Here is a 12540-nt window from a genome sequence, read left to right as displayed (position 1 = left end):
CAGAAATCTACAAATTCAGGACATTCATTAAAAATGTACTGTATCAGTTCATCCCTTAAGAGCAAGCCAAAGGTGATGACGGTGAGTAAAACCTCCCTGAGATATATGTTTTTGTATGAAATTTGTATGAATGTTTAAAATGTCCAAATCTGAATTGGCATCTTTTTACTGGGGTTTTGTAGTTATTATATTCCATAGTTTGGGTTTGTGTGTTATTATAATATCACAAAATGAATTGCTGTATTCATAAAGCTTTGATTTGTCCATGAACCTCTATAGATCATATAGAGAAACAGTAGATGATTCAGAGAATAAATATTTCTTAGTATCTTCCTGGGACTTATTTCCTAAGCGGCACGTCTCCTTCCTCCACCTGCGAGCGAACAGAAGTATGGCGCTCCGGGCAGGTGGCACAGGGACGGAGAGATGGATGGATGACTCAGAGAGGATAGAGGAGGGAGACAGCCTCTGACTCGTGGCTGGGGACACCGCCTGGCTGACACACACTTCAGGTGTTGAGACACAGAGGGTGCAGGACATGGCAGATGGGGGAGGACGTGACCTGAAACTGCAGGGACAGCTGGACTCCTCGCTTCCCTCTCAAGACCTCACACCTGTTACACATCGTGTCCAATACATCACATTTACACACGCACACACACACACACACACACACACACACACACACACACAAAATGCTAGGCTTGCTTTAACACATGGAGCGAGCCATTAGTTCAGTTTATTAATCTCTCCCACTGATTTACAGCCTTTATAGAGTTATTAATACAGAAGACAAATGTATTCTGATTTACCATTGAGAATTTCTGGAATTTGGTGTATATACAGAGAACACTGTTAATGCTCGACACATTCCCTTTTGTTATTACAGAAGGAACACATTATCAGAATCGCTGATCAGTGCAAGAAAAGTCGTATCAGGTACATGAAATCATACAGATGGACAAAGCAACACTGCTGTATTGGTCACAATAAATAATAAATACAACCAATCCACACCAAATGCAATAACCAGAGTTAGGTCTGGTGGCAGGGTCAGTTCTGAGCGTCTATTCATCCAGCCATCCATTCCTTCAGTTTTTGTATTGTTTATCCTACATAGGGTCACAACAACCTGGATTCAATCCCAGGCGAAACCTTAGTAGGGGTACAGACCAATCACTGTGCACATTACATACACACTTGACTTCACACACTCCAGTCTGCCTACAGCGCATGTCAATCACCTTACTGTATGTTACACACTACTGCTGCATTGTACAGTCATCATATGTGATGCACATTACTTTTATTTGCACTACTATGCAAATTCCATGTGTGTGCAAAATATACTCGGAAAATTAACCTGATACCGATTCTGATGCAAACTCCATTCAAACAGAGCATAGGGGGAATTGAAGACTCAATCCCAAATTTGTGAAGCAAACCACTGCTGGGAAATGAAAAAGCTGCTCAGGTGCAACGTGGTACTGGTTTTTATAGAGTGCTATCATTTAACTGAGGGAAGTTTCTTAAACAAATATTTCTCTAGTTTGATCCACAGAGATTTTCTCAGCTCTTTTCCCACCCTGACGTTGCAGGCGCCTGAATTGCACCTGAATTGCAGGCCAGTCGGCGCACACGAGTCTAATCGAAATGTCCGAGGCTGCCGAAATGTCCACAGTGTGTGAATGGAATACAAAATTTAGAAAATACAATTTTCTCTTTTTAATACTTTAAACATAAATTTAATTTTCGGGTTGGGATACAAGCAAAAGTGAAACATTTTTCAGTCAAGGAAAGTCTGTAGTGTTCAGAGCTACAGTATAAGCAGTAAAAAAAAAGTCCAAATTAACCATTAAAAGCATTTCCCAGACCATCCCAGAGTATCACATATTCATGCATTATAACCACAGTAAAGTCTTACAGTTCTAAGGAACTGCATTATGATGAGAGTTGAGGGCAGTTGTGTGTAAGTGTAATGAAATATCTTCGTAATGAAATTTATACTGCTTCAAGCTAAAGCCTTGCATTGTAATGAGACTAGTTATATGCCTGAGCACTTATGTAGCACTGAAAAGCTTTTTTAATTAATATTTCATTATATTCCAGATTAATACTAACCACACGGCTACAAGCCATTTTGTTTGCCCTGTTATGAATAGTGCTGCAACTCCTCATATTGATTTCTAACGAAACCTCCAACCCACACGTGCAATCGCGCACCAGACATCTCTTTGGGTCATGAACCTTAAAGCCTTAATCGTGCCCGAACCCTGCCGTTCTTGACTGTCTGTCATATTCAATAAAGACAGAAGAAGATAAATAAACTCATCGATAGCAAAGCGAACAGGCTTCCCGAGCTGTTAGTTAGATTAAGATGCCTAAATCGAGAGACACTGATGGAACAAAAGACACAGAGGAAGCACAGGGTGAACGCTTCACTCACGGATGGCTGTGTGATAAATGATTTATGGGCTGAGGAATGGGAATCCTTCACGGTCATCTGGAGTCATTTTAGAGCGTTTGACACATTCACGAATATCAGGCACGCCGGGTGAAAACGACACGACCGGGTGTGAAATGTTGTTGCTCATGTAGCAAATGATTTCAGACGCAATCCGCGGAATTATACGCTTTTACATCTAGAGTGGAATCAGTAGGTTTTGTATCGGGGTGCTTTATCAAGCCAGATCCAAAATAAAATACCAAATTATTCTAGTGGGTGAAAAGATTATTTTATCGGATTTATTTATCAGATCTTTTCATGGTCATTCTTACAAACCTCCCCAACCAACACTCCCCAAACCATACCCACACAAACACCCCCCACCCCACCCCCATTCCCACACAACCACCCACCCACCCACAACCCTTCCTACCACATACTACACATGTTTGTTTAACGATACACTAATTTGGATTATTTATTCTTGTTCACACATACAAAGCTGGGACTGTATTTTAATCTGATTTGCACATATCAAATGCGTGACATGCCTGGGTTGTGAATTTATTATTCCTGTGCTACAGTAGATTCCTGGTTTGGCCTTTATACTGCATTGAACAAACAAATCCAGTGTGCCATAAGCACTCTCACATGATGATTGCACAGCTGAAAGATCAATAACTATCCTTTTCTACACTGATTGTGTGTCGGGTTGATTTTCCTCTGATTCCTCTAATAGTGCACAAATATATACATTGCTGTTCCTTACCTGGCGAGGGATTCGATCGTTTTTTTGACGGAGCTGTTTGTAATCGCTAGGGGAGTTGGTTTAATTCTGTTTGGTATAATAACCCAGTGTAAAATAATCACAGTTTTATTGTGTCATGGTACAAATACTGTATTACAGCTCAAATATATAAAAAACATTGTTTACTGCAGCATTTTGTTTCATTTGTGATTTGGGTAAATGAGTGTATATTTGTAAAGGCCCTCTATTATTTACCCTCCTCACCCCCACTCTGGGCTGTTTACTTATCCTCAACTCTGGAGCTCTGATTCACTGCTGAAGAGTAACAGAGTTTGTGTAGTGTTTCTCAGCAATGATTGCCAAGGCTGAGAATTTCACTTGAAATACCAACAGCAATGACTAGCAGTACTACTGCTCTGGGCTCTACTGAAACCTACAAACATCCACAACAACAAAAAAAATGTGTAAATGAAAAATCTAATAATATGAATCCTTTTTAAGCAGAGTACTTTGGGAGGCGAGCGTTGTTTACTGAGGCTATCCGTTATTAAGGTATGAATCAATCATTTGAACCGTTTTAGCTTACCCAAAATCTGTAATATTATCTGAGTTACATGTTTCATGCATGTAGAATAAAGTTGCATTATTTTTATACAAGCACACGAGGAACTTTCAAACTCTTTATGATATCTATTAATCACTGTTAATAAACTGCCCATAGCTACTAAAAACAACATAAAGGGTTTTATATGCATTTTAGCATTTATACACAAAACTGAAAGAATTCCAAGAAATGAATAAGATAATATGGGCAAGCTATCACCAGCAGAACAAGAAGCAAAATCATTAACACCAGACAACCAACAACACCAACAATACCTCCTCTACCACCAACAAGAACACCAACAATACGTCTACTACCACCAACAACAACACCAACAATACCTCCTCTACGACCAACAACAACACCAACAATACCTCCACTACTACCAACAACAACACCATCAATACCTCCACTACTACCAACAACAACACCAACAATACCTCCTCTACTACCAACAACAACACCAACAATACCTCCACTGCTACCAACAACAACACCATCATTACCTCCACTACTACCAACAACAACACCAACAATACCACCTCTACTACCAACAACAACACCAATAATACCTCCTCTACCACCAACAACAACACCAACAATACCTCCACTACCACCAACAACAACACCAACAATACCTCCTCTACGACCAACAACAACACCAACAATACCTCCACTACTACCAACAACAACACCATCAATACCTCCACTACTACCAACAACAACACCAACAATACCTCCTCTACTACCAACAACAACACCAACAATACCTCCACTGCTACCAACAACAACACCATCATTACCTCCACTACTACCAACAACAACACCAACAATACCACCTCTACTACCAACAACAACACCAATAATACCTCCTCTACGACCAACAACAACACCAACAATACCTCCTCTACCACCAACAACAACACCAACAATACCTCCTCTACTACCACCAACAACACCAACAATACCTCCTCTACTACCAACAACAACACCAACAATACCTCCTCTACCACCAACAACAACACCAACAATACCTCCTCTACCACCAACAACAACACCAACAATACCTCCACTACCACCAACAACAACACCAACAATACCTCCTCTACCACCAACAACACCAACAATACCTCCACTACCACCAACAACAACACCAACAATACCTCCTCTACCACCAACAACACCAACAATACCTCCTCTACCACCAACAACAACACCAACAATACCTCCTCTACGACCAACAACAACACCAACAATACCTCCTCTACCACCAACAACAACACCAACAATACCTCCTCTACCACCACCAACAACACCAACAATACCTCCTCTACTACCAACAACACCAACAATACCTCCACTACTACGAACAGTTTCTCTACTGCCAACAAGAATAATACATCCACTACTAATAAGACACCTCCACAAACACCAACAACAACACCTCCACTACCAAAACCACCAACAACATCTCCACTACCACCTCCACTACCACCTCCACTACTACCAACAACAATAACACCTCCACCACCAACACCTCCACTACCACCAACATCAACACCTCCAATAACACCTCAACTACTACCAACAATAACACCTCCACTACCACCACTGACAACAACACTTCCACTACCACCTCCTTTACTACCAAAAACAACACCTCCACTACCACCACCACCACCAATAGTAACTCCACTACCAACACCACCAACAGTACCTTCACTACTACCGACAACAATAACACACCCACTACCACCACCACCAACAACACCTCCACTACCACCAACAACAACACCTCCACTACCACCAACATCAACACCTCCAATACCACCTCCACTACCACCACTGACAACAACACTTCCACTACCACCTCATCTACTACCAAAAACAACACCTCCACTACCACCACCACCACCAATAGTACCTCCACTTTTCACCACCACCACTCCCACTACCACTGTCACCAGTAACAGTACCTCCACTACCACCACCATCAGCACCACCAACAGCATCTCAACCGACACTTCCACTACCACCACCAACAACACTCCCACTACCACCACCGACAACAACAACACCTATACTACCAACAACAACACCTTCACTACCACCTACACTACTACCACCAACAACAACAGCACCTCCATTACCACCACCACCAACACCTCCAATACTATCAACAAAGTTTCAAAGTATCACACTCCTATCAGAAATACTTAACCATTCCAAATTCAATTTGTTATTTCAAAACATTATATATCTTTCTTTCTTTCTTCCTTTTTTTCTTTCTTTCTTTCTTTCTTTCTTTTTTGTCTTTATTTTTTCCTCCCTTTTTTAATTTTTTTATTGCAGACTATTAATGGTTCTTAATTTTGCCTATTTATTAGAGCAGGAGGGAGGGGGTATTTTTTGCCTGTTTTTAAAATTTCCCCATATAATACACATAAATATTAAAATGTCATTCGACTCCAGTTGACATTATTTATATCTTTAATAAATGTACTAATAATAGGTTGTGATTTTCACCATTTTAATGATATTAGAAAATGGCTACATCTCCCTGTCTATACTAACTATACTTTAAGAACCACAGCTATACACCATTCATCAAGTGTACAAGAGATCCATGTTGGTGCAAACTGGTGCCACATTGGAAATACTATCAGCTGAAATTAACCCTGCTTGGAGATTTTCCAGAGGTTTAAAAGGTCCACAGGACTTTGTGATTGAAAGTATAGTACTAAGTGAATGGCTGGAAGGGCAAAGCCTCAAGGTACTCGTTTATAATGGGAAAAGTTGGGCTAAAATGTAAAAGGATTGAGTGTTGGGGGGACGATAAAATGAGCAGGAGATGAAAATGGCTTGCTGGGTAACAACATCAAGGTCTCATTTTGTCTTGTCATTAGTCTTAGCCATCGATTTCAACCATTTGCTTCTGACTGAGGAAATGTGTTTTAAAGCCACAGGAGGCGATATTTCAGTTTAGACCCATCACTTGAAACCAGGATAACTCAAACCTCAAGCTTTTATAAAAATCCCACTCCATTTCTTGTTCTAATTAATTTGAAGTAGACTAATGAATAGCATTTGCAATTGTAAGCATATTTATAAACACATTATCTAATGGGAGAAAAACAACATTGGATCTAATTTCTTGAAACAGAAGTGCTAACATTCGAGGAGGCGGTACGACAACAGAATTAGCAGCAGGGTTAGCAATTAGCAGTCATTAGCGGTGAAGGATGATGAAGTCGTGAAAGGAGAGAATGCAGCACTCAGCACAAGGGGCTCGTCACTGCAGGGTTACTTTTTATCTCCGTTATTAATTTCCCTTTTCAGCTCAACCGTTTTCTCCCTCCCTTCTTACGGACATTCATCTCTCAGATTCAGCCACCTGTTGCAGATGGAAAAAGGAGCGAGAGCTCTGAGGGATGCAGAGGCAGGATGGTGCTATTCTGACAGCCCCTCAGAAAGCTGAGGGAAAACACTCACTGGAATCCCAGCCTAATTGCATGTGGTTCTCTCATTAATCATTTTCTGTCCATCATTCAGAGAGGCTGCCAAATCCCCGTAGCTGAGCGAGGAACGCCAGCTTTCCTGCGTTGATGTGGATTGCTCTCGATCGGTACTGAACGAATAGTGTGCAGATTAACTACTAGGAAATCCATGGCAGTGTGAGGCTTCATTTTCATTCACATAAAAAAAAAATATCCACACCTGAATCGCATTACGTAAAGACTCTCGGAAGTAGTCCAGGGTTTTAAGATGTTCATCAAAGTCAGCAGGAAAAGGTTAGGCAGGTTCTTGTGATTAAAGGCAGAAATGTTATTGCAGTGATGCAATCGAGTGCAGCTGCCCTCCACTGTATCTCATGCATGACCTAATGAGTTTGGAATACAGTCATTTATCAGTGGTTAGGGCTTTGATTTATTTTAGCTGTTAAAATGTTAGCCTTGAGGCCCTTTTCCTTTTGGCTCTCTCTCTGCTGATGGAGAGCTAGAATGAGTCATTCTGGGTAACTCAATCCAGATCAATGGAAGAACGAGAGGCTTTTATTAAGGTCAGCCAAGAGACAGAGGAAACCAGAAGAAAAGGACTGAAAGAAGATCGTGAAGCAACTTCAGTGCCTAGAAATAGCTACGCTTCACTAATGACCACCTGGAGCCAGTTTTACACTCAGCGATTTCAGCACTCTCTTAAGATTACTTCATGCTTAAAAACAACTCGGGTGAAATCTGTAACAGACTACACGATAACATCTTCTTCTTGTCGGATTATATCGTGAAGATCCTCTAACTAAGTTACTACAGGCCTTCAGCATGAACACTGTGCTGAGAAATCCGGGCTTGTGCACAAAAAAAGCGTTGTATAAACACAAATATTCCTGTGCTTTAGGAAATAATACTATTTTCTGAACATGCTAATGTTCTTATTATCAGGTTCATGCCATCCTCTTATATACTTTCCTGGCAGGGCCAAGAGCATTATCAAGGAGGTGGTTTACCAAAATGACAGTTTTAAATTCACCAATATTTACATTTACAGTATTATCATAAATGTTAAGGCTCTGGATTACTGGTCAGAAGATCAGGGTTCAAGTCCCAGCACAGCCAAGTTGCCAATGTTGGACCCTTTCTTAATGTATTTATGACAAATAAAGCTGTTTTATATTTCCAGTTTGTTAGGAAGCTGGGCTCAGCTATATACAGTACAGCACAGTACTCCTGGAGCAGAGAGTTAAGGTTCTTCTTGGTGGGCCCAACAGAGGTACTGTAGCTTGGCAGTGCTGAGGCTTGAACCCCAATCCTTCAGATCTGTTACTTAGAGCCTTAGCCATTAAGTCTCTATCGCCTGTAGATGTGTCATCAAAATTCTGTGTAAGTTTGTCTGAACAGTGGCTAAAAAACAACAAAAATGTCTCACAGAAAGATAACAATTTTATATCGGACATGCATTGATGAGGTCATTTGTTTGTCTATACTGATATAAAATGTCTGATAAGTCGGTTTTCATTTTCACCGGCAGAAAGGAACTTTTGTTGTACTGGTAAAAAGGGTTAAATGCATCATTGTCTGAGATGTTTATGAGTTTAGGTTCAGTATATACAGACTCCATAAGACAGGATGCTGCTGTCACTGACAAGATTCCTCATTAGAAAATGCACACTTTGTTTTCTTGTCTAATGCGACATCTATCCAGTGACTGTATCATCTACAGGCAGGTATCGTAGCGTTATGTTTCAGTGAGAAATCCACTTTCCGATCTGTCGCAGCCGCTTCGAGAAACGACGCCATGAGTAAGACAGTTGGATAAGCAGAGCACTGAGCTCAGAGTTTGGCAGATAACACACTACACGTCAGACTCGACGTTGTAGAAAACAGAGCAGCGAGCGGGGTCAGGGCTGCAGCGTAGCACCTCATTACTCATATAATGAGCCTGAGGAAGGTTTGTTTTGCATTTGGAGCTCTTCCACTTACATTAAGCAATAAGAAGTCCTGTGTGTTGGAAAATACAGCACACGTTCACAACAGACACATCTGCTTTCAGATGAATGTGGTGTTTAATGGAACACTTCAGTTTGCAGAGAAGATGGTGAATACAAAGCAATTCTTTGATGGCTTTCGATGCGAAAGTTTGCGTATGCAAAAATCTATAAAACAGTCGTTTCCTTTAAAGGTTTCTTTGTTATCGTAAATAGATTTGACAAAAAAAGTCAAATAAAGTTATTGCTGGAAAACAATATTTAAAAAAAGAGAATTAAATTATAGAAATTTATTTTCCTTTCCAAACATGATAAAAAAAAATATCCTTCTTCGTGACATTGTTTCTTTCATGTGGATTTTTTTTCCTCTTTGTTTTAAACGTTTTTTTCCCCCCCAAAATAACAGTATCAGGTAAAATACCTTGTTTTTGCTTATTTTGCATGTTCCGGTTGACCCAGAATAATAAAGAAAATACTCCTTTTTAAAAATTATATCAGATTTTAAAAAATTTTTTGCTTAAAAACTTTTGCACTTATAAACTGTGTAGAGCAACAAAACAAACAAAATACGTATTCACTCTCACTCACTCATTTTCTACCGCTTATCCGAACTTCTCGGGTCACGGGGAGCCTGTGCCTCTCTCAGGCGTCATCGGGCATCAAGGCAGGATACACCCTGGATGGAGTGCCAACCCATCACAGGGCACACACACACCCTGACACACACGACCCTGGAGGTGTGAGGCGAACGTGCTAACCACTAAGCCACCTTGCCCCCAATACGTATTCATCTCAAATATTTTAGCTAGTAACTTGCTATGTTTGACCAAAAATGGTAATAATATTATCACATTAATATTTACATTTTTAGTTTAATTTTAATTTCCTTATTTAAGTTACCACTCATCTAAAGTGCAAAAAAAGTGACATTGTGATGCTTTTACCTTTTAACATCGACGGGGTCAAGCTGAGTAACTGAGCAAAGCAACGAGATTCCAGATATTCTGCGGATTCTTCTCACATATTCCATTCATGTGAGTTATCAACTAGTATCAGAGAGCAGAGTGAATTTGGAAGACAGAGAATAAATTATGGAGAAGTGAGAACATTTTGAGTCCAAACCATGAGCTAAGGTATTGCCCATGATTCTGTAATTATTGTATAAGCCTTTGTAAATCGGAGAATTCCTAATCCTGGTTACTAAAATAAACAGCACTGAATTTATGATTGAAAACATGTTTAAAGATTTATGCTAGAAGGAGCAAATGCTTTCTCTGTATTTGCCGTCTATATGCATGTGTCTGAGCAAGTGTGTGTATGTACTGTACGAGTATGTGTCTTCTGACTGTGTGTGTGTGTGTGTGTGTGTGTGTGTGTGTGTGTGTGTGTGTGTGTGTGTGTGTGTGTGTGAGAGAGAGAGAGCTCTAGCTGAGGTGATGAATAACACATTATGGTTATTCTCCTTTCCTGCAGCCACACTCAGCTCCTCAGCCTGTGCGATATCAACGTTTCTGTCTTTAATAGTGTTTCTCATCCTGTATGTGGTACACGTGCCGAGGCTTCGCATGCAGAATAAATTGGACATAGAAAATGTGAGAGGAGACCTTAGAAGAGGGTCTTATTATTTAGAAGACCTCCAAACTATCTCTGTGTATACCTGTGAGAAGAGAAATTCAACTCTATTGCAAATCTGAGCACTGGTTTTATTCAGATATACTGATTTTTAAAGCAATTGTGAAGCAACTGTGTGGGGAACGAATCATTTGGTTCTGCAGGAAACTGGAGGCTAACAATAAAGTGGAAAAATAAATACCTAGATGCATATACTGTATATGCATGTATGAAATTTATATAGAGTTTTGTTTTTATTAATTAATTTATTTATTTATTTATTAATTAACCCCTGAATGAGAAAATCCCTGTGTGAATGAATACATGAATATATCTACATGAAGCGATTTTGGGGGCCAAGCACTTTCTGGGATGGAGACCAAAAGCCACAGAGACCATTGACACAAAATTATACTAAATTGAAATAAAAATTTAAAAAAATTAAGAATGATTAAATTTTTTTTGGAATACATCAAGCCACGAGATTTGGCCTCGCTTCTTATTTAGAGACAATACCAATATTTAGGTATTATAGATAAATCCCACAGTTCAAAATTCTGAAAAACAATTTTTATTCAAACTGGTCTCACGGTGCTGTGATCACCATCTCGTAATAATTGAACAAAAATTGTAAAGGAAAATGCAAAATAAATAAATTAAATTAAATTAAATTAAATTAAATTAAATACATAAACAAACAAACAAACAAACAAATAAATCAATCCAAATGCCTGAAAATCCAATATAGCAGAGATGAACATCATGGTTTATGCTGAAGTTTTCAACATGGCATGTCCCAAAGAATCACATTTCTTTAAAATTATGTAGCAGATGTTTTCCTGTAAACGTGTATGAAGGCATGATATAAGCATCTAGGAAATCTGCAAGGATTTCAAACCTGAAAACAAGAGACAATGCTAGTTCTCATATAGTCAGTCAAACCAATTTTATGCCACTTTCAAATTAAAGTGCTTAAACAATCCAGAAGTTTGAACAGAACATAAATCACACCCACAAATCAATCAATTAAGATTTAGAAATGTATTGTTGTTTAGTTAATTACAAATTTTCCAGGCCATGATTTATTAACACCAATGATGTAATCAAGTAATCCACCAAAAAAATGAGTTTCATCTGATTTCCAAATCTCTCTTAATTTTTTTCGCTCTCACAAATATATATATATATATATATATATATATATATATATATATATATATATATATATATATATATATACGAAATCAAGATTATTCCGTTACTCTAATACTAACTATACTCTTACTCCACATAAACTGTATTTCTTTTTTTTCTGTTGTGTTCTTTTTGTCAGTGTGTGAATGTGTACAACCGAATCTGTGAGATGTTTGGCACACGTCATGGCACTGTAGCACTGCGCCTTGGCTGCCAACATGGCACATATCTGGCACTGTGTGCAGCGGCCTGGCGAGATGGCGAGGAGCTATGCCAGTTGGTGCTCATCGGATTATTGAAGTTGTCCCCTCCAGTAAATTGCTGTTACACCTGTTCAGTGGAACTGAGAAGGTCCTCACCAGAGGAGTCCCATATGCCACGCAGATGCCAATCGTACCACAACTCAACACACCTCATCCTTCCTGACAGCACGCACTCCTCTCACACTCGCCAAA

The 12540-nt window shown here is 39.4% G+C and overlaps 1 protein-coding gene across 1 annotated transcript; it reads left to right on the top strand.

Moving 5' to 3' along the window:
* The first annotated feature begins 538 nt into the window (after positions 1–538).
* On the top strand, positions 539–6222 carry LOC125140099 (GATA zinc finger domain-containing protein 14-like). The gene is made up of 3 exons (XM_047807566.1): positions 539–616; positions 4051–5170; positions 5215–6222. The coding sequence occupies exons 1-3, from the start codon at positions 539–541 to the stop codon at positions 5766–5768; spliced, it is 1752 nt and encodes a 583-aa protein (XP_047663522.1). The 3' UTR covers positions 5769–6222.
* Positions 6223–12540: the final 6318 nt, after the last annotated feature.

This window comes from Tachysurus fulvidraco, chromosome 2 (genome assembly GCF_022655615.1).
Source record: "Tachysurus fulvidraco isolate hzauxx_2018 chromosome 2, HZAU_PFXX_2.0, whole genome shotgun sequence".
NCBI classification, from domain to species: Eukaryota; Metazoa; Chordata; class Actinopteri; order Siluriformes; family Bagridae; genus Tachysurus; species Tachysurus fulvidraco.
This window is presented reverse-complemented; position numbering and strand designations above follow the sequence as displayed.

Bases quoted from the DNA above. Each gene is read 5' to 3' on its own strand.
- LOC125140099 (XM_047807566.1), top strand. From the start codon at position 539: ATGGCAGATGGGGGAGGACGTGACCTGAAACTGCAGGGACAGCTGGAC. The intron at 617-4,050 runs GTTACACATCGT...CATTAACACCAG, and splicing joins CCTCTCAAGACCTCACACCT to ACAACCAACAACACCAACAA. The intron at 5,171-5,214 runs GTTTCTCTACTG...ACTACTAATAAG, and splicing joins TACCTCCACTACTACGAACA to ACACCTCCACAAACACCAAC.